The following is a 23,589-nucleotide window of genomic DNA, read 5'->3' as shown; positions in this document are numbered from 1 at the left end:
CACCACTTCTGCCTACGAAGCTACAGAGTTTGTGGTTTATCAACACAGTTCTATTTAAAAAAAAAAGTTTTAAAAACAGCATCTATTGCTTGTGATATAAAAGTCTATAGCCTTTCAAAGTTCTTTACATTGAAGTTTTTTAAGATTTAAGAAATCTAAAACAGGTATTAAAAATACAGCACAAACTTTTACTAATTTTACTTTAATAACAAAGTGAAACTTGGCAAAACTTATTTGAACATCATCCATATGGAAGATACTTTTTCTGAAAATCTATAAGAGACCCAAAGAGGTACTTATCCTCAAAAACCTAAAATCCAGTGGTTGGCATAAGTCAGGGTGATAAAAATCAAGTTCAAGACAGAATATAATTGCCACAAGACAGATATCAAAAGGATTACTCAGCAACTTGTTTTTATATCTTTTATTTCCATAGCTTCACTTTTACAAATTTCATCTGTTCTACAGTTGTTATACTTTAAGAGAAAAAATGAATTTAACAGTAATTATTAAGGTCTTAATACCCTTTACAATTTCTATTCCTTTTCTTTAAAAGCCATTTCAGTACCTTTAAAATAGTGCTTCGACAGCTCAGTAAGTCACACTTTAGATCAGACACTGTTTTAGGCTGTGAGTAACCAAAACCAAACCCGAACAACCCCCTGCCAGGGCATATTACACTGCAGTAGAGAGTGCTTCTTAATCATTTTCATTAGATATAAATGTTTATACTAAAAACAATATATCCTTTACTCTTATTCACACCAGATTTTGAACATGAAGTAAAACTCCAACCAGCTTCAGAGAAATAACAGCCTGGTACCCAACTGAGAACTGACAAGACAGTATCTAATTGTCTCTCCCTCCACCACCTCAGGACGATCCCTGACTCTCCCCTCTGTCCTCTGTCTCCCACTGTCCCCCATTCCCCTCACACAGAGCTGAGTTAGTGCCCTCTTCAGACTCAGTGCTACACACCGCAACCTCTTACATACCCTTCCTACACTATTACAATCACTGATTTGAAACTCCAAGAAAGTCATCTTCTTTACTGCTTTTCATCTGTGTTTGACACTCAGAAGCATTCAATGAATGAACAACAGAGGACTGAATATCTTATACGGTGTTTACATTCTTCTTCCCATTGTCACCTTTTGATGTCTACTAAAAATTAGTCTCACAACAACTCTAGTCAAGCCTAGAATTAGCCAGGAATTTCCTAAATAGGTGACTTTCAAAAATTGTCGAGACAAATTTCAACGCTATTATAAAAGGATGACTATTGGGGCGCCTGGGTGGCTCAGTGGGTTAAGCCGCTGCCTTCGGCTCAGGTCATGATCTCAGGGTCCTGGGATCGAGTCCCACATCGGGCTCTCTGCTCAGCGGGGGGCCTGCTTCCCTTCCTCTCTCTCTGTGATCTCTTCCCTTCCTCTCTCCTACTGTGATCTCTCTCTGTCAAATAAATAAATAAAATCTTTAAAAAAAAGAAAAAAGAAATTAAAAAAAAAAGGATGACTATTGGATTTTAAAGGCAACACAGTGTAATGGTTGAGTTCAGGCTCTAGAATGTAAAACACAGGTTCAAATACCAACCCCATCTGTTAGAGCTGTGTGACATAAGCAAGTTACTTAACCTTTCTGTGCTTCCATTTCCTCACCTGTATGGAAAGGTTTACAGCCCCTACTGCATATGGTTGTCATGAATATAAACTAGAAATAGAAGCTCTGAGCACATTTACTGACATACTCTAAATACTAAATAGTTCATTTTTATTTCTATTTCTGTAAAACATTTAACTGGAAGCCAAATCAGAAAAATAAATCAGTAAATAAGGCTATAATGCTATAGCTTTATTAATTGAAAGCTTATAACAAAAATATCTTAATGAAATTCACTGAATACATAAATACACTTACACACTTATTAAAGCTGTTAATCACAAACTATAAATGGAGTGTCAATACAGATGGGGGAAGAAATGGTAAAAACCTCACTAGAAACTGACAGAGGCATATCTGATCTTTAGTTCAGAGATCTTTCCACTATAGCAAACCGCATATTTTTAATTAATTCAACTTTACAAGGCTTTCTTTAAAATTAAAATGCTCCCTTGAGGGCTGTCTATCAGTTGTTCACACCTCACTGTGAATTACTTTAATCAGATAAATGCATTAATTTAACACCACCTACTTAAAGAAATTGTTATTGAAAAGTATCGAGAAGAGGGGTAGCTTTCAAACTAGTGTGCCTGGCACGGGGAAGGCCTGTTTCATGCTCGCAGCAAGCATCTCTATGCAGTCAGGGGCAGCGTGAAGACAGTGGCACCTGCAGCACCTTGAGAGCACAGGGTTGCAGGACTTCTAAGGTCCATCAAAGCCAATTCCCCGCTACTGGATTGTATTAGAGGCTCTTTAAGGAAACTTCCAGTTCTATTATTCCACTGTTCTCTTCTGCAATATGCCCTAAGACCCCAAGTGGTACCAACTTCCTAAATACCTCTAAAAAAAATCAATTGAAGAGCACCTCTGGCAGGTTCCCACAAAGCAAAAATGAGTGAACCACTACAGAAATGGAAAACAATACACCCTTTACTACAAATTAAAATTAAATCACCTGGAATAAATCAAATTATCCTTAATTTATATAAACTATGAGTCTATGTCCAAAATAAATACAACAACAGGAAAACCATTAAACTTAACAGTACAGGAACACTACAGCATTTCAGGGGTTTCTTAAAGCTATCTCTAATGCTTTCTGGCTCAAGTGAAAAAAAAAAAAAAAAACTTTAAAAAAATCTTCAAGCAAAAACTTTCTCCTAGCTTGTATAATATTACTTTAGTGCAAACCAAAGAGTCTGAAAGTAGAAAAAATTTCTGAATGTTAAATATTAAAAAGTATTTCCAGGAAAGAAAGATTCTTTTGGGGTTGATTGAGAACATACTTCACACTTAACACCCTTGATTTTTGTTGTTATTTTACATAAAACTATGGCTGCATGCTTAAAGTACCTCCAAAATGCCTATTGCTAATATTGTGTATATCCTTTAAAATGTATATTTTAAAAGGTAAATTATTGTCCTCTACTTTGTCAATCAAAAATAAAAATCAAGAGGAAAAGAAAGAGGGATATTATTTGCACATAAGAAAATCCCCCAAATGAGAGAATATTATCAAAAGAATATCAGGAACATATTATCCTGAAAGTCGATGAAACAAGAATGTTCCAAGGAAAAAACCTGAGCAAACTTGTGACACTGGGGCCACCCAGCAGACTCCAAGCCCCAGTCCAACAGCACACCACTGTGAAGAGGACAGCAGCAGACGCTCCACCCTCCACAGGCAACGATGGGAATCATCATTAAAAATTAAGAAGTGACCTTGGATTAAAGCAGCAAAACTAAAGCACATATGAACAAATAAAAGCACTTAATGAGACAAGTCATAATCAAACTACTGAAATATAAACTCCGCAGCATCCCTATCAAAATGTTAATCAACAAATACTGGACATTGACATTTGATTTGCTTCTTAGACTTGCAGGCGGCTATGTCAGGGAGCACATAATGTTCCAAAGCCAAATACAAAAGTTCAGCTATTCTTAACTATCTTCTTTATAAAGCCTAAATGACATATCTCAAAGGTATGGTTCTAAAGAACAACATTAAGTTTTGTTCCAGGTTAGCAAGGATGAGAAAATGAAAGTTTCATTTTCTTCAACAATCTATGATATCAAACTAATACTTTCAGTGGTGATAACTCCAATTCATCCACATGCATCTAGATTGAGAGGGACTCAGAGGGAGCTCTGCAAGAACACACAGCTAGAGCAAAAACATGGTAACCGCATTTGACTCACAGATTTTTCTTCCATGTTAGGCAATATGTAAAGTCTCCTAAACCACTTAATCATATGTATGATTCATCAATTCTACTTTCTAAACGTTGGGTTTTTTATTGGGTTTTTGCTATGTGTGGAGGGGTACAAATAGGTTTGAAGGTAGACTCCAAAACATATATATACAGCAACTGTCCCAATAAATCTTGTAATGTAAGAAGGCAGCAAGCAGAAGTGGGTCCTGAATGGGAAGAGTTTAAGCACAGACTATCCCTAAATAAACCCACTGGTCCAAGATACATATATGGTCGCTTATTTCTATTGTCCCTACTTTTGTCATACCAGCGCACACTTCAGATTACTTCTACAACAAACAGCTCTCAGTGAATTTATCTGATTGTTTATTTGACCAGTGGCTGGCACTATGCTAGGTCCAAGTTCTGATTTAAGAAAAAAGTAAGAGGCAGTTAAGCTATTAACCTAGCTAACGACCAGAAAGGTAGATAACTTGATACTGGGTTGAATGGGTTTATAAAAGTGGAAAGTCAGTAACAAAGGAGGATTTGTTTCGAAGAGAAATTCTTCCACCTAAAGAGACAGGAATAAAGAAAACAAGACCTAATAAAGATGTGTTGAAAACTACGAATAAAGAGCTAGGACGGTTAGAGCAAGGACTCAAACATGGAGACATAAATCCTAAACCCAAGGAGTAGCGAGTGCAGAAGGGGGATATCCTGAGCCAGCATCAATAATCATAAGGAAAAAGTTCAGTAATTGTTTTGTGTAGAATTACCCTTGATTCATTAATTTCAGAGAAGAAACTGCATTCTTGTTTAAAATTACATATACCCGTACCACATATGGTTTAAACTCTAATATTTCCTCCCATGGTAATAATGCAGCCTATATTGAGCTGATTCGAGGTCTCTACACAATGAGAGACAATAGAGCAGACTTTTTAGATTAAACCTATTAAAAAGCAGCAGATTAGGGGCACCTGGGTGGCTCAGTGGGTTAAGCCTCTGCCTTTGGCTCAGGTCATGATCCAGGGTCCTGGGATTGAGCCCTTCAGCGGGGAGCCTGCTTCCCTTCCTCTCTCTCTCTGCCTGCCTTTCTGCCTGCTTGTGATCTCTGTCTGTCAAATAAATAAATAAAATCTTAAAAAAGAAAAAACAAAACAGCAGATTAAAATACAGACTCTGGAGTCAGACTACTGTGGGCAAGTTTTCTCATTTCTCTGTGCTCAGTTTCTTCACATGCAAAATGAAGATAAACATTTCCCTTCCATAGGATGTCTGTGAGATTTAAAGTTAGTCCATGTATGACAGCTACAACTGAGCACAGTACAACCAGCATGACTACCACTTGAGGTAAGTCATCAACAAAATATAAAAAAGAAAGCTAGAGCGCCAAAGCCACTGCCTGAAAGAAAAGCCTGAAGAGAAAGCATCGTCAACGTTGTATCGAGGACGGGTGACTTCTGAGTTCCCTGAAGTCCTGCACCACTTCAGGGAATGAAGGGACGGTGTGTTAACAATAACTTCTGCTGTTAAAACTGAGGAGAGGCCATCACTACTAGCTCTACGCCGCTGACTGCTGGGAAGCATGAAAGACAGCGAAGAGTGACAACAGCAATTCCCTCGGAAATCTACCAGGGAGAGTATTAAGATCCAAATTTTGGCATTTCACTCTAGGATAGTTGCAGCAGAAGTTATTAGGGAAGTTGTCCCACCAGGGAGACATCCGTGAATATATGGGCCAACCAGTCTGGCAGACACCATCAGAACCCGCTCCGCTAACAAAAGGGAATACGATAGGGAAACACAACCAACCACGCTCATGGCAATTTTTTCAGTTCCTGAGGCCCTCCATATGAAACTACTTCCCAGTGTTCTAAAATGTGTTGTTTTAAAAAAACCAATGTACTGTCTTTGAAACAAGTCCAAATAAGTAATAGATCAAATGAAGATCACCTTTTACCAGAGCTAGCTATATTGTTAAATTTCAAAAATTAATATCATTTCAAAACACCAAGTAAGACTTATGTAAATAATAATTTGTCTCTGGAGATATTTAAGAAGTAAACTACACAAAATAAATGAATTTAGAACCTCTCTATTAGAAAATGAACAAGAGAAACGTGCCAAATATCTTAATGCAATATCACCAATCTCAGCATAAACCAAATTTATCCTGAGCATGGTGTCTTCTATTGGATCAAACAGATAGTCTTCAAAAAATAAACCAGCGGGGCCCCTGGGTGGCTCAGTCAATTAAGTGTCTGCCTTGGGATCAGGTCACAATCTCAAGGTCCTGAGATCAAGCCCTCTCCCTCTGCCCCCTTCACCCCAGCTCATGTGCACTCTCTCTCTGTCAAATAAATAAAATCTTAAAAAAAATAAAAAATAAACCAATATTCTAAGAAATGCAGAGAACATTTTAATTGATTTCCTAATGCCTATTCCTTGCCAGTTGTTTAATAATAATCTGTCATAATAATCTCGCCATTCACCCATCTACCACTACCCCACCAATGATTATTTTAGGAATGTGAAGTTCATGCCAACTTTGGCCACTGGGATCCAATGTTCTGGAAGATTCTGGGGAAAGAAATTTTCTGGATTTAAGCAGTGTGCCATGAAAAGCCACTGTCTCTCACCCCAAGGTCATTAAAGAGAAAGCAGAGTTCTAACTTCTCTTGACCACTATCCCATAACCACAGGAATCTAAATCTTCCAATGATACCAATTACTATGAGTGGCAGAGCTGAGGTGCAGAAAGAACCTGGATCTTTGATGATTTGCTTCTAAACTTCCTCTTATATAAACTACTAAGTTCCCTCATTACTTAAATTGGTTTTATATTTGTACCCCAAAACAAAACATTTTGTTTTCCAGGTCTATTACTATATAAAAACGTCACCCATATTCATGCGAATGTTAGCAAAAACAAAAAACAAAAAACTATCCTACTTTAAACAAATGGATACACATATCAGGTTTGTAATAAATAAATAGGTTTTACTGACAGTTAAATAGGAATATTCAGTAACTCTCTTTAATAATTTCTAGACTATTTCCCTTTAATATTTATCAATAAAGTAGAAAATTAATAAAAACATTTAGAAACATTAAAGTCTCCTTTTGAAGCTCAAAAAGGCATAATTTTTTAGACTCTAAAATATTAGCCATATTTATACTATTTAAGTCATAACTAAAAGAAGAAAAGTTGTTAATGCTTTTCATACAGTTGACTTTAGCTTTACTAAAAATCTTTCAAATTTGCTGCCTGTGAGTCATATTAATGGAATACATGGGTAGGATGGATTAATTGCAACCTATAAGGAGGCTGAAGTGTTTATTTTAACCATTTGTCTTATTTCCAACTTCACTGTGCTGGATCAACTATTAAAATACACAAGAAGATATTTCTAATGAGTAGTCATTTAAACAATAATAACAGCAAAAAGGCAAAAAAGAAATAAAAGAAGGGCACAAGAAGATAAAAACTGGAATAACTGGTTCCTAAGGGCCAAGGGAGGAAGGAAGGAGTAAAACACTCACAAGTCTTTATGGAAAGGTCACAACAATCTGACACATGCACAGATCAGGTGTTATGTAAGGTAGATTGATCCTTGTATCAAAATCACATTACAAAAAAATCGTATTTTCTAAAGTAATTTAGCCTATTTTACAAACACATTGGGTGAGCATTAATTCACCCACCTTCGCTAACATTATGGTGGTATAAGTTATTCTGAAGACTTATTCACCATAAATACACTAAAGAATAGATTTAAATTCGAGCTGAAAAAAAAAACATGTATCAATTTGAGTCTTTAAAGAAAACTTGGTTGTGCCTGGAAAGAATGTAAATAGACCAACTTTAATACATATAGGACAACAAAAGATAACCTTTTTAATTGGAAAAAGCTCCCTACAACCTAGGATCAGTCCCTGCCTGGGGACAAACCTGATCATAGCTACAGTTCAAACAGGCCAAAAATACAGCAGGCAGGGCCAGTGGAGTCAGGAACATGTATGACTTCCTACCTAAAATTAGCCATGCCCACTTCACCACAAGCTGGGTTGGGCTTCTCTATTTTAAGGTGTGCAGCTCCAAATTGCTTAAGAGCATATAATTGCTGGTCTGTTTCTGGAGCTGAGTGTCAGCAGACTTTCCACCAAGTCTTTAGAATGGACAACTCGTCTCTACGAAATCCCACACTTAATCACCATGTTATCTAGCATCTAAGTACACTGCAAGTGAAATCACACACTGGAAAACATTACACACAAGGACACATCAAAAAATAAATAAATAAATAAACAAGAGACAGCCCTTATTCCTTTCCACCACACCACCCCTTGATGCATACATATTGTATATGACAAAAGTGGAGGGGAAACTGACAAAAGTGTCCTTGTCTTTTCAGGAAATTATATAGAGCTGGCAGGTGAAACCCTTCCAAATGATGGCACACCATTATTTACCTCTCTCTGAAAGTGCTTTGCTACTGGAGTAAATCCAAAAGAAGGGGCTACTCAGTCTGCATTCTGCATTCTGGAAACATTAGAGGGAACTGGTGTGGCTTCCATGTACTGGCAAGAGATTTTCACTAATGTTTAAAAAAGGAGCTAAGTTTTCAAAGACAAATGAAAGAAAATGAAAAGGTGTGCCCTACTACCAAAACTAATGATCACTCTATCAACAAATGATAAAGCTGAGTTCTAAGTTATATGGCCCTAATGTACACATGAAGTTTAAGTTGCACAGATGACATTCATGGTTTCTACAATCTCATGGCAAAAACCTAGCACCTATTTTATTAACAGTACCGTCAGACACTAGATGCAGAATATACATTTAGTACCATTATTATCCTGATACTATCATGTTCTAGCCATCTACAACACTAACACTTGTTTTGATAGACTCAGTTATTTTAAGAATAAACAAAACACACATACCTTCATTTTCAGAGGCATGACATTTCACTTTCAATACCAAGTCAAAGGTTCTTTCTGGATTTTCCCTAAAAGAAAAAGAATTTTGTTTTATTTATTTCCTATGACAAAAAAGGATCTCTGCAGAGTATATGTCTTCTTAACTCAAAAAACTGATCATCTTTTTGTTGTAATGTATTCTATGTAACTATACAAGCACAATGTAGAAAATAACAGGTTTTTTTTCCCCAGTTCAGTAATGTAAGAGGCTTAGGAGTTCTGAGACCTGGGCCAAACATTTAACCTCTGAGCCTGATTTCTCGTCTATAAAGTGCCTCCTCACTCACATCAAAGAATAGTTCTGAGGATTGTAAATCAACAAATTTATGTGGAAGTACTTTATAAAATATTAAGTGCTATATAATTGTAAAGCATTGACTTTACCTTACTGAATCAAAATTTGAAAGCCAGTATGCTCCTAAATATTTCTACCTTTTCCTGCGAACAAAGCTGGCCAGCAGGTTCTCAGGCTTCCTCCCCCTGCCCCAGGCTTTTTTTTTAAAGGACCTGCAGTATAAATGTAAATGATGAATACCTGGTTCCACCTGCCACGTTCTAGACCACCATAAAACAGCTATAATGCTCCTAAATTTGACACTTTGCATATGCTTCTCTTGAAATAAAGTAGCGCACTGTACATAAACTCTAAGGCTAACAACACCACCACCAACAAACACCAACAAAAACCTGGTTTTACATCTATTTAGAGTAATTAGAAATAGACATCTACCTTAATATTTTATTTTCCCACTAGGAACTGTAAGATTGCTTTGCTTCATTCAGAAGTTATCCACTTCTTTGTTAACTTCTCACACATTCAACCAATTCATTGGTTTAATTTCAAAAAGCAAACTGAAATCTACTGAGACACATTTTCCTTAACCGTTCTGTTTTAATCTTTCTGCTAGAAGATAAGAGATGAAGCAAAATCTGATACCACAGTGCCCACATGACCAAAGTGTTAATCTATCTGTTATTCCTGTTGAAGGAGAACTTAGGTCTTTGTACATTAGCTGTTTTAAATATGCACTTCCTTTAATAAAGTAATGCCAGTTTTGGCTTCCAAATAAACATTCATTTTTCTAAATTTATTACAAGAATTTAGAATCACAGGAAGTGACAAGCTATATAAATTAATTTGCAAATATACAGTTCCTCAGCCCACCCACTATTAATTTGTTTCGATGGAAATAATATGCATTTAGTTGACCTCCTCCCTCATAGTCCAATTAATGTCAAAATGTATACTTTTTAAAACACTTACGCATCCCCCCCATGTCAAACCCAGAAGAAAATAATTATAAATTACGTAATTTTCCCATTTTCCTAATATTTTTTTAGAATCTCTTAGGTGTAAAACTTAAATAGTGATTCAATTATACTGTGAAATTTTACAAACCTTTCACACTAATACTAATATATGTAGTATTCATTATTTTAAATGGGGGGGGGTGGCGGTGTGAACAGGGAGTAGGGGAAGAAGAAATTCTTTGCAGAGTAAGTTTCAGGAAAAAATAAATAAATAAACATAAACCTAATACCTCTAAGACCCAAAACAAAATCACCATACTTACTCAAATTGCTTTTTTACATAATTAATCTCCCGATGCAAAATATCCACTGATGCAGACACAAATACACTATCTAATTGGGATACCATTTTGCAAGCACCATACATATATCCAGTGCCTATGTAAACACCTATGAGGGGCCAATTTAATTTTATAAGAAAAATTGTTAGAAAACATCTGGAAACTGATAACCATGCTTAAAAATGAAATGGTTATTTTCACGTTAGGGAAATACCGTAAATAATAACCGCTTAACCTCAGCGCTGACGCCCTCCCGGACAGCAGCAAGACACAGACAACCGACAGTCACGTCTGCCACACTCCGGGAGGAACAAGAAACCCACAGCGGGTGGTGGCAGGAGCCGCCAGGCCTCCCCCACTACCTAGAGATGCGGGCGTCGCCGCCGGTCCCCGAGGAGCGGCGCCCACCCCGCCGGGCCGGGGACGCGGGGCCGGGCAGGCTTTGCGGCCTAGCGCTGTCCCGCCAGCCGGCCGCGCACGGGGGGCCGGGCCAAAGTCGCCGTCTGGGGGGCCGGCCGCCGCGGGACGCCACCCCCCTTCCCGCGCGCCCGCGACCCCCACTCACTTGGTCCTGCAGTCCATGGTTACATGTCGGTATGGGGCTGTCCGTCCCGCCCCCGCGCCGGCCCGAGAGCCCACTGTCCCGCGCTGGGAGGGTCGCGCCGCCCCCGCCCACGCCGGCCGCCCCGCGGGGAAGGAGGCTACTCACAACGCCGGCGGTGGCGGCGGGCCCATGTCGGCGGCGCCCCCGGCGCTTCCCCGCCTCCCACCCCACCCCCCAGAGCCTTTTTGTGACAGCAGCAGCAACAGCGGAGGCGCGGCCGCCGCCCCCGTCTTCGCCGGCCGCCGCCCCCGCCGCCTCCGAAGCTGGGGCCTCTCAGCTCCTGCGACCGGGGCCGCCCGCAGCGGCTCCTGCACCTTCTGCAAACCAGGAAGTCGCCGGGAGGGGGGAAGGGGCGCGCGGGGGCGCGCCCGGCGGCCTCACCTGGGCCGCGCGGCCCGCGGGCCGTAGCCTGAGGAGGAGACTGGGCGGGGTCCCAGCGCCCAGAGTGCCCAGAGGGTCGAGGGGAGCGCCAAGTGTCGGCCAGAATGGCCCACGAACCGCTTTGTAACTGAGCCAGAAACGCAAGGTGCCCCCTGTGTCCTCAGTCCTGGACCAGTCGACTTCCTTTCTGGGTCCAGTCCAGGCTCCAGGGCTACAACCCACCCAGGAAGCAAAGTAATTGAAAATAGTACCTCGATTTGCAGTTCTCCACACCATATATGCACACGGAATTGGATCACCCATTAATAGGTATTGTTTGCTAGAACCTTCGTCGTTTGGGGGGTGTTTAATTTCGCTTCAGACTGCACTTTGGAGCTCAAGTTGATGCTCCTGGCTCCTGCCTCACTCCAGCTGCGGCCTGCTTACTGCTCTCTGAAATCCAGAGCTGCTCCCCTCCTGATTCAGGAATGTTCAGACATGTGCACCTGCTAAATAGCCTTGTCTGGTAGCAAAATGGTAGTGCTCCATTTGCCTGCACATATGGAAGCCAGACGCTCTTAGACCACAGGACCGCAGCACGCCGAAGACGGACTTGGGACACGTTCTCCACGCGGCAGGCCTAGTAGAACAGCAGTCTAGGGGCTCTGGGAGGGCACAGCTGAGGGTGACAGAGGCCAAAATAAAAAGCTCAAATTTACAGGGCACTAAAGTACCTGTTAAGCAGGTTATGTGTATTGTCACAGTATTTACCATAACTCTATGTGATAGATACTTGCGTCAGCATTTTATAGATGAGGAAACAGGCCAAGCTAATCCAGTAGGTGCTAGCAAAGCTAGATTTGAGAACAGGTCTACTTGATGCTGATCGTTAACTTCTGCCATGTACTGTCTCATCGTGGTCTGCTGCCTTATATCTAGGATCTACCGAGAAAAGACGTAAAAAAAAGTCTTACGGTGCACATTTAAAAGATAGTCCAGGACTGGACGATAGCACAGAGATCTTCTGGAGAAGACTTCTCCTGCTGACGTTAGCATCCTTGACACATGGCCCCAGTGTTTTTCATCCATATAGAGGCTGCTTCAGACTTTATTCATGCAAAAGGAAAGATGATGAGAGGAAACCAAATATGGTATGAATAGAGTATGAGTCATGAGACCTGAAAGTCATACAGGGAGTCTTGGGAATTAAATAAAGATTTCAGAAGCAAACACCTAACATTAAAATCAGTTATGCAGATCTGAAATGTTCTCGCCAAAGGTAGATGCTACTTGGTCAACAAAATGAAATCTATTTCGTAGACACAGACCTGATAATCAAAAATAAGGTCAGGACAGAATAGGGAAACAAAAATATTAGATTTAAGCATGATGTGCTATCATAGCTCGACTTGGGGTGAGACACTTCAGTTTCTCAGTTCCTACATTTCTTAAATGGGAATTATTACTTGTATATCACATGAGCAATGTGATATTCAAGTTTAAAAGTACTACACACTGGTGTGCTCTTTTAAGAAATTGTTCTGTGGATTTCAGTTTCACAATTAGGCAGTCTGTACCACATAATTTTTTTTCCCAAATGAAGCTTCTTCCCACCTAAGTACTTAACATAGTACAAAGCCTTGAAAAAAATTCTGTAAAAAAAACCACTTCTGCTCCAAGTGTTGCTAAATTTTTCAAACGTCTCCTTTCATTATAATTAATTCTTTTCCCAAGAAAAGGAAACTTACCTGGGATGCCTACATCAGGAATATTTGTTAGTGGTAAAGAAATATTAATACAATTGTTTTCCCTATCCATTTGTTGTCATACCTCTGCATAATAGAAAATGTTATTTTTTAAAATTTATCTTAAGTATATAAAGGGAAAACACTGCATATGCACACATAAACCAAATCTCTTTAAACCAGCTCTTAGGCTAACCATGATGAGGAGATATATTTATCTATTCTGAAATTACTGAAGTCAAAGAGATAGGAAAACAGACACAATTTGAATGATTTATTAAAAATTACTAAAAAAGGACATTTTTGTACACTTATATTGGTGATATGTTTAATGAAGCCAGTAGTATAATTTTAGCAATGCTTATTTCATATGGAACTTCTGATATGACTGATTGAGAAGTGTGCAAAGGGCAAGGCTTCAAGTTGGTATTATATCTTTACAAGATCATATTTCAGCAATAATATTTCCTACTTGACTATTGATACTAACATTTCTCGGGACCACAGTAGTCAAAGAGCGTAGCCTATGTTCTCGCCAAAAAACACAGAACCATATGCCAAAGAACTATAAACTGTTAGTCTTTTTCAGTGTTTTAAACTCATTTTAAATTGTTGACATGTGTTTATAAAGAGAGTATGTTCAGCAGGTCTTGGGCAAGGTGTTCTAAAAAATGTCCTTGATCAGAAATTGCCTATGGTTTTGCCATAGCTTGCTTGCCCCAAATTGCAATTCTCAGCTATTCCCAAATAAACACATTTTTGTTGGAAAAATAAGTGACAGTTTTATTTTTAAGGTTAACATTACTTTGGTGATCAGAAGTGGGATCTAGAGAAGACCCTCAGCAGGTCTGAGGCTGGTGAGAAAATAGATGCCACAGAGTCAACTGGGCCCATTGCTTTCTTGCCAACCCTGGAGTTTGAGGGTAAGTTTTTTCCTGGATTTAGAGCTCTGCTTTCTTTGTGTTTGAGCTCTCCAGGCTTTATTCAGGTTCTATTTTTAAGGCCTCTCCTTTCTGAGAGTACTTGTTTGTTTTTTGGTCTGACTCCTTTTCAGAAGCAGATTGTTTTTAGTGGAACTGTGCCTGTTGGAAGTGTGTTGGCCTTCAACTCCAATTCCTTTTCAGAACCAGACTCTTCCTGGTGGAACTGTGATGGCCTTCAGTTTGAGTCTTTCTGGAACTAGAATATTCTTATTGAAACTCTGCTGTTTAGGAATTTTTCTCATCCCACTCATCAAATTGCTTTGAGAGTAGTGGGTCTTCCCACTACTGGGACTCTAGTGGTTTTAGTTTTAAAAACTATGGGACCTCTCCAGTGCATTTCTAAACTAAATGGACCAACTTAACCAAAAGTAATTTAAAACTTCAGTGGCCATGATGGGGAACTTCAATTTCCCCAAACTTACTTGTTTTTCTTTAAATTAGAAAGCTGCATCTCCTAAGAAAAATAGGAGAACAAACAAAAGGCCTTGATCAAGTATTATGATTGTTATTGATGTTTTCTATTACTATGATTATGTTATTGATATCTTCTATTACTGAATTTGCATCTGCTTAACAATTCCTTCATGGGAGAGATGACTTAAAATTTCTTAATGTGATGACAAATTTGTCAATCTCATAGTTCTGTCTATTTTTGCTTTATGTGGTTGGGACCTGTGTTGTTATATTCACAGAGGTTTATAATTATTTTATTTGCCTGGCAAATTTTTCATTATGTTGTGACTTTCTTTGATTCTAGTAATGCTTTTGCATTAGCATGTAAATGGCTTTCCTCTGATTAGTATTTGTCTAGTATTGGTATAACTCTTTCCACTCTATTACATTAAAATTTTCTAAATCATTACATTTCAGATTATCTAATTAGTGTTCATTTTGACTTTTAGTCTGGTCTAATAATCTTTGACTCAGATCAAACATTTAGACATTGCATGTTTTATAATTGCTGATATATTTCAGTTTATTTCTGCCTTCTAATGTTGTGCTCTCCATTTGTTTTCTTCTGATCTATGTTTGTTTTTTTTTCTTTCACCATTGCCTTCTTTAGGATTATTGACAGTTTGTCTTTATGTTGCCACTTCTCCTAGATTTAGTTTGGAAGTTATATACTCTATTCCTATTTATTTAGTGGTTATCCTAGGAATTTTAACAGGCAAATTTTAATTGATTAAATTCATAATTTATCAATTCATCAGCCTTCTCTCAGGCAGCACAAAAAGCTTTAAAACCCTTTAAAATTAACTTTCATCAGTCCTGGAAAATTCTGAACTCCATTCTTTCTCCCTTTTCCTTCTGGGACTCTTACTATACACACATTCTCATTTACACTCTATGTCTCTTAACATTTCTTTCATAGGTTTTTCTTGTTTGTTTGTTTGTTTGTTTGTTTCCAATCTTTTGAGGCTGACTTCTGGATAATTTTGCAGATATCTTTGTTTCATTACTTCTTTCTCTAGCTGTTAAATCTTCTGTTAAAGATATCCATTTAGGTTTTAATGTGTATTATTTTCATTTCTAAAGCTCTGTTTGGTTATTTTAAATCTACTTTCTCTTCATTCATATTTTAAGTATCTCCTTAATTTTTTAAGATATATCTAACATACATATTTTCAGTCTCTTTTCTGATAATTCCAATATCTGAAGCATTTGTGAGTCTGATTCTACTATCTGACTTTCTTCTGCTGGTTTTTCTGTATAGTCTCTTGTTTTTTTTCTGTTTGGTGACTACTTTTTATGTTACCTGATCCTTGGAGTTTTATATGTGGAGATGAAGTGAGATCTGAAAAGAGGAGTTTTCTCTAAAGAATATTCATTTACTGTTGGTAGATGTCTGGGGGGTGTCACTACCCAGTCAGGGCCCTTTCATACTAAGTTCTTAACTGGAAATTTCTCAAACCACTCACGTGAGAGCTGACTTATAGTTATGAATCCTTGAAGATTCTGTCTCTTCATGTCCAGTTCTGCTCCAGTGTTTTGACACAATTGGTTTTGGTTGAATCCCTTTGGTTGAATTCCCTTTGGAAGTTCAATCCTATTGAACTTCCTGCATTAGGAAGGTCCTCAAGCCCCATGAAGCTATAATAGCAGGTGCCCAGCTCATCTAGCATAACCAATACCCTCAAGATGAACAGTGGCTCTGATGGCTACTTTTATTTATTCCCAACCTGTACCCCCCACACACCCCACCACCAAGTATTCCTTATTTCCTTGACTACTCTTGAATGCATTTAGTAATTTTTAGAGTATTTAATTCTAAATTTTTAATTATTGTCAGTAGAAGTTTTGATAAGATATCACAATTGCCTAGTTTTCAATATGCTATCATTTTAAAGGTACTAGTAAGAACTTTTTTTCTACCTAATAATCTCCAACTTGTTTAAGACATACCCAAATAGTCCCTGAATAGTATATTTTTATGTACTAATGGTGTGGGGGGAATCTAAGTTCAATGCCTTTAGTGAGATACATATCCTTCCCAATGTACTGGGATAACCATAAAGGTAACTCCTGGTCCGCTAACCCTCATCTGTTTGTACAATATATCTGTGTGGAAATTTGCCTTAGACATAAATGAAGAGTCACTAATACCCAGGAGTGCCTGCCCTGATAACTCCTTCCCTTTATGGAGTGTAGAAAGAGAAACAATATTGTAAACTCTAGAATGGTATTTTTTATATAATACTGTTAATAATTCTTCAGCTTCACTAAAATTTACCGAGACTCATGGGCTGTGAGCCTCACCATTTATATCAAAGTTTTGAGTTCCAAACAATTAACTTAGAAATAAACTTTTGGACATATTCCCTCATGAGTTACAGTCAGTGTATATCCAAGTCAGACATTTCGTAGAATCTAACTCTGTATTGTCTCCTATTAATGTTATTGGGTGAAATTTATTAATAGTACATATAGATAGATAGATATCACCTTTATGTGAAGTAATAAGTCAAATTTTCTTGAAGTACTTAGAAGGCAATCTTGAAAATATTTTAACAGTAACTGCCTTTTAGTGTCAACTGAGGAAGAGTTGTTAAGAACATTCTCCAAAAATATTGTTCTTTTTATACTTAACAGCAACATTATGAATTTGAATCTGCAGATGAAATTCTACTTCAAAATGGCACTTGAAGTACTTTTCAATAGAGAGATAGTAGAAGAGAATATTTGGGAATAATACCTTTCCAGAAAGTATGCTTCTCCTGTTTCTGTCACAACTCATGGCCTATGAAGTTAGCATTCAGTGTTAATTTGAAAGCTAATGCTAAAAAAAAAAAAAAAAAAAAAAAAAAAAAAGTGTCTTCCAGTTTTGGAGACAAAAAAGACTCAGATTATTCTTAGCATCTTTATTAGCAAATCTGAACATATCCAAATATTTATAAAATTCAAGTAGGAAATGATAATAATGTTTCTTTTGCTGCTAAACTTTTAGTGGAAAAGGCAGTAAAATTCTCAAAAATATACAGCAAGGTACTCTCTTTCACCTGTGTTTCAGGTGATTTGCCCAAAATTATATAATCAAATTCTCTTACCTCTGACCAGCTTCTGCTAGTTCATCTTTATCTTTATCTTGACATCTGCCAGACATTGGAAAACTTTAAATAATCTTTGGAGTTAAGAAAAAAAAAATACTTGAAGTAGAGTATCACCAACGGACTGTAATCAGAGGCGACAAATATTCTTCATGGACTGTTTGAGGAGCCTCACTTGGGTTACAAGAAACAGAGTAATGTTTTTGTAACCCTGTGGCAACGCCTGGGAAAGAATCTCCTAGCCCCACCCACCGGACATTCCACATAAATAAAAACATCTTTACTATATGGCAATTCCACTCACACCCATTTAATAGTGTCAAGAGAATGTGTAATCACATCCAGTGAGCCACAACATTAGAATTTACTGGAAGGAAGCATATAAAGGCATCTTACATGACATTGATAGTCCAACAAAATCAATAACCCCTATAAGTAACCCTAATCTTAATATAAATTGAGAAATGATCAAAACAAATTCCTATAAAAAGAAAAAAAAACAAATTCTTGTATGCCAATTTCTACTTTCCTAAAATATAAGAAAATAACTAGGTAAATATTACAGGTACTTAAATCTAATTGGTTCTAGGGGGCGGGGAGGAGGTAAAAAACATTACATGCCAGCACAGAATTCAGGCAAATAACAGGTTAAAAGGCACAATTCCATAGCAGAATGATAAGCAGAGATTCAAAAGCAGAGGTCTAAATATTTGACCACCCCCCCCCTTTTTTTTATTATTGCAAACAAGGTCAAGCTAAAAAATAAACAAGGACTGAGAGGTCTCCCAGCCTTCAGAAGTGTGGGATGTCATCTTATCTCTCTGCTGTTGTCTCTGATGTCAGGCCCAAGACATGGACAAGTATTTGCTAAGAAAACCTCCGCTTGTCATCTTTTCTGGGAAAGAAGGAGCAGCAGAATGAAACTGATAAAGACTTCTTAGTGTGTTGGGAATTTGCTTGCTTTGTAAGAAGGCCTCAGTCTTACTTGTGTATTTTTCATTCAGTATGCACAAATGCAATTAGTGTCCTCTGCCAACCAGGATAGCTGAACTTGGGTGGAGTGGGATGGAAGCATCTGGACCCATGACTAAGCCTGATAGTCTGCTTGTGACTTAATGGGACATCACCATGTGGACTGACCACTCTTTCTGTCTCCTATACAGCCACTCGTTGGGTCTTCCCTTTACTTCCCTTCAGGTTAAATTATGGATCAGGAACATATGACATAAGAATGTGCACTGTGGGGGCACCTGGGTGGCTCAGTGGGTTAAGCCTCTGCCTTTGGCTCAGGTCATGATCCCAGGGTCCTGGGATCGAGCCCCACATCAGGCTCTCTGCTCTGCAGGGAGCCTGCTTCCTCCTCTCTCTCTGCCTGCCTCTCTGCCTACTTGTGATCTCTGTCAGATAAATAAAGAAAAAATCTTTAAAAAAAAAAAAAAAGAATGTGCACTGTGTATAGTAATTACAGTGTGTTCTCACTGTGGTTACTTTAAAAAAACTACCAAATAGGAGCTACTAATTCCTACTCAGTGATGATATAAGACCATTGATCACCATGCAACCCATTTATTTCCTCATTTTTTTTTCTTTAACACAAGCACGTTGCTCTTTTTCTTAAAATAAGCAGGTATGAATTCTTAAATAATAATATGCACAAATTCATGGGGAGAGGCCTAATGTTAGAATTGGAGGGAAGGCTTTAAATCAAAAGACTTACTATTGAGTTAACTCAATTCGCTACAGTTTGCTACAACAAGCCAGCTGACAAAACTCCTTCCAGTTTGTGAAAGAGAAAAAAACGGCTTAACATTTGAGTCACTGCATCATTTCACACACAAAGATGTCATGTATGTACCAGAAAGACAAGCCTTACCACATTTGCATGTATCCTTTTATAGTTGTTGTGATTTTGCCAAGTGCTTTATGATCATTTTTTATTAGCTAGGGCTCTCAACAGTCATGTGAGGTATAGATTAGTAGGTAAAACAGGTACTATGCATGGTGAAGCAGGAAGTGAACTCTCTAGAGACATTTTATTCCAAGAATGCCTGTGTGGAAGAATGCACTTTCCCGTTTGCTGGAGGCACCAGGAAATAAAGTGGGTCTGCAAAATACTACTGAGCCATTTTAAAAAGCCATTTTCTTCACAAAGCGCATATATATCTCTTCTCTCTCTCTGCCTCTTTCTCACACTTTCGCTTGCGCTCTCACTCTTGCTCTCTCTCACTCACTCACTTGCTCAACAAAAGTAAGCAAGGTTCAGTTGGGTTTCTATTTCAATTCAAAAGTATTACCATATAACATCTCCCTCATCAACATCTTTACTGAAATTACAAGCCGTCTTAAATATTTCTGAAGTCATACATTTTATTTAAAAATCATTTGTACAAGTTGCAGGAAAAGCAAGAGCACTTACACAAAAAACTGAAAGAGTTATATAAAACTAAAAGAAACTAAAAAACTAGTTGTTCCTTCCTCATTTTATAAACAATGAAAGCTAAAGTTGAAAGAAACTTTATTAATGTAATTAGTCCATAGACAAATTGTAACTCTGGGGAAAGACAGTCTGGAAATTGGATTTTCTGGTTCTCAAAGATGAAAAAGCAAAAGCAAAACGAAAGTATAATTTTCTATGAACATTCATAAAAATAGAAAGTAGGCCTTACATTATGATTCTTGGTATTTTATGTCATATATTTGTGAAATTAATCTCCATTTGACATAGAGTTTTTAACCTATTACATTAAAATCACATATTAGGAAAAAATTATACAGTAGGAACTTTTTTTTCAATATTTTATTTATTTATTTGTCAGAGATCACAAGTAGGCAGAGAGGCAGGCAGAGAGAGAGAGAGGAGGAAGCAGGCTCCCCGCCGAGCAGAAAGACTCGATCCCAGGACCCTGGAATCACAACCCGAGCCAAAGGCAGAGGCTTTAACCCATTGAGCCACCCAGGAGCCCCTACAGTAGGAACTTTTTTAATGGTAGGTGAGGACCTAGAAAAAAAAAAGAGGCCAATGAATGTAAACTGTCTACATAGTCAGGCTGCATGTTATAAGAAATGAATGCTGGAAATAGCCACCTGGGTAGATCTAAATTAGCAATTACATCATGATGGGTTCAATCACCCACTCCTGAACCAGTGTTCAAATATTATTATCTATTATCTATTGTGTGACTGTTGTGTCCATTCTGGCTCCAGGCTATGCTATCTTCTGCTGTATAGTTTCTTATTGTCCTGTCCAGATTTTCCCTCTTCCTTTCAATGAACAAAGCCTCCAAAAACACTGTCCTTTTGCTTCAAGCTTATACTTTTCCTGCATTTCTAGAAAACTCTGTGTCTTGGCTCCCAAACTTCCTCAGTTGGAGTACCTGATAATATTCTCTAGCTCGTCATAATAACTAGTACTCACTACTCTTTGGAGAGGTTCAGTTTCTTTGTTCAAGAATTCCTATCCTGTGAACCTTCACTATTACCATCAAATATTCAGAAAGACACTAAAGTTCTGGGGACATGTTTTCTGTCCATCTATAGTATAAATAGAGATGACTGACATACTGAGAGCCCAATGATAGGTTAAAATTTTCTGACTCAGGTTATCAGCTGCATTGTCTCCTCTGGGCTTGCTTTAATGATTCATTGCCTGAGAAGATCCTATGCAAAGTGAAAAATAAAGACCTATTATTTTGGTAATATGTACCAAAAAGTCTAAATACATAGCAAGAAAAAGCATCCATAAACTTAACAAAGAAAAGAAAAGAGCTTATTCTTGCACTAACCAGGAGGGTACTGAAATGTTCTCTGGTTTCCTCATATTCTGTGACACTGTTTCAGGGTTCTGTAGGAGGAATCTGGCAGTTTAATGAGGCCAGGACAGGTTCCATAGAATCACTGAAGTGACTTTTAAGAGCCCCCCCCCCCAAACACATCCTGAAACCAGACTTTGAGCCCTGTGACCATATGGGTAGAAGTCCCTTCACACTACTGGATGCACTTGGTTAGAAACAATTCCTCCAAGAAAGCCAGAGTAGATTAGAGCTTAGTTTCTGTTGACTTACTTTGTCCTACACTATCCAGTCAGACTTATGCCATGTGCTAATTAATGTATTAGGACCAAAGCTTCTTGGGCTGAGATTCTCCATGTTGTTTGTTTGGCAAGCATAGAATTAAGTTCAAGAGGTAAGCTTATAAATGCAATATTAATTGCTGCCAAAATTTAAGGCATTTTACAAAAGAGTCCAGTCATCAAAGGAAGAGAGCAGCAATAATTTCAACTTCACTATATCTCTGTCCCCACATTTTAGTGAGGGAATTCAAAGCATAAAAATAAAGTCATGAAATCTCAAGAAGTCTCTACAAGTTTAGTTATTCCCATGCACCTCAACACCACATTACACTGCATGGACCTCTTGAAATCCCTCTCAGGAAAGGCCATCATATAAATTCAATTTTATCTCCCAAACTTAATCACTCTGGAATCTAAATATATTTAAACCTGGTCCTTTTAGGCCCAAATTACTGGTGTCTCTAATTTCCCAGGATACCCAGAATGTATTAGCCAGAAAGTTTGAAAGGAAAGAGTAGGAAAGAGGAAGTATGTGATGTCATGAGGGAACAGGAGTGGAAGTTTGCAGTTAATAATATGTACATCACTATTCTTAGTGAGAACTTTCAAGCACATTGCAATGAGGTTTTGATTTTGATATACTTGTAGAGAAATGCACGGAATATCTCTTGTGATGCAAGTGCTTTATTCTATGGTTTATAGGTGTTTAAATATTTTTCTCATGTCTTTTTTCTTCTCTTTTCATAAAGAAATATAATAAGAGTCAGTTTCAATTTACTACTATTCCCCAGTGTGGTTTTCAGTAATGCTCCATTTTAGTCCAAAAAATGTCACAAGCTTATATGATAAGTTATGTAGTCTTCTTGAGTATAGTTGCCTATTTTTTGAGAACTGAGAAAGAAAAATAAGGAAAGAGGAAAAATATATACCAAGAGATTTAGAATATATTTTGAATATATTTTTCATTTAATCTTCATAATCACTAAGTGAGGCCAACTGTTTCTCCCTCTCTTATGGATTAGACTCAGAAGGATAACTTTCCCAAAGATATATAAGTAAACTTTAAACCCAAGTCTCTTCTTAAGCCATCAAAGCGTAGGATTTTACTAGGTGAAATCAGAGTTAGAATAAATAAGCCAGTCAGATAGCAGCAAAAATTAAGAAATAAATTACTTACATTCCTAAAAACTAACCAGCATTCTATTAACTGTCCTGCCAAGGTGCCTGCTTATGTAGAGCCATGGGACTCCCAAATCATGCCAGCCACAGCTCTAGCCAGCCAGCAAAAGTCATCAAGTATATATAGTCTACATAAGGGACAACCATATACAAGACCATGTCTCCAAGTTTAGGAAAAGTAGCTGTTCCACCCAATCCATAGAAACAAGCACAGAAAGTCAAGCAAAATGGGGAGACAAAGGAATATGCTTCAAAAGAAAGAACAAGACAAAACATCAGAAAAAGAACTAAATGAAACAAAAATAACCAATATGCCTGACAAAGAGTTTAAAGTAATGATCATAATGCTCACCAAGCTGGAGAGAAGAGTGGAAGAACTCAGTGAGACCTTCAATAAAGAGATATATAAAAAAGAAAACAATAACTGAAATTTTAAAAATATGTCAGAGGGAATAAACAGATTAGCAAATGCAGAAGAACAGATTAGAGATCTGGAAGACAAGGTAAACAATAAAAAGAAATCAAAATTAAAAGCCAAACAATAAAAAGAAAAGAATGTTTAAAACTGTGGAAAGGTTAAGGGCTTTCTTAGACAACATCAAGTGAACAAACATTGGTATTATAGGGATTCCAGAAGAGGAGGAGGAGGAGGAGGAGGAGGAAGAA

At 37.8% G+C, this 23,589-nt stretch overlaps 1 protein-coding gene across 6 annotated transcripts in view; it reads right to left on the bottom strand.

Annotated features, from left to right (window-relative positions):
* The window catches only part of DENND1B (DENN domain containing 1B), a 266,752-nt gene extending 248,943 nt beyond the window's left edge, over positions 1-17,809 (bottom strand). Inside the window, exons 1-2 of one of the 6 annotated variants that reach the window (XM_013058106.2) lie at positions 17,676-17,809; positions 8,811-8,875 (exon numbers count right to left, since the gene is read on the bottom strand). In XM_013058106.2, the coding sequence (XP_012913560.1) occupies positions 8,811-8,875; positions 17,676-17,731 (121 nt within the window). In that variant the 5' untranslated portion in view covers positions 17,732-17,809. Of the gene's footprint in view, positions 1-8,810; positions 8,876-10,420; positions 10,925-11,003; positions 11,287-17,675 lie in introns of those variants that run through there. The other 5 variants (XM_004756206.3, XM_004756208.3, XM_013058105.2 and 2 more) reach the window with 5 other exon arrangements.
* Between the last annotated feature and the right edge of the window lie 5,780 nt (positions 17,810-23,589).

The sequence above is a fragment of the Mustela putorius genome, unplaced genomic scaffold (genome assembly GCF_011764305.1).
Source record: "Mustela putorius furo isolate JIRA1106 unplaced genomic scaffold, ASM1176430v1.1 tig00001012_pilon_pilon_pilon, whole genome shotgun sequence".
NCBI classification, from domain to species: domain Eukaryota; kingdom Metazoa; phylum Chordata; class Mammalia; order Carnivora; family Mustelidae; genus Mustela; species Mustela putorius.
Note: the sequence above shows the minus strand (reverse complement) of the source record. Positions and strands in the feature narration are given on the sequence as shown.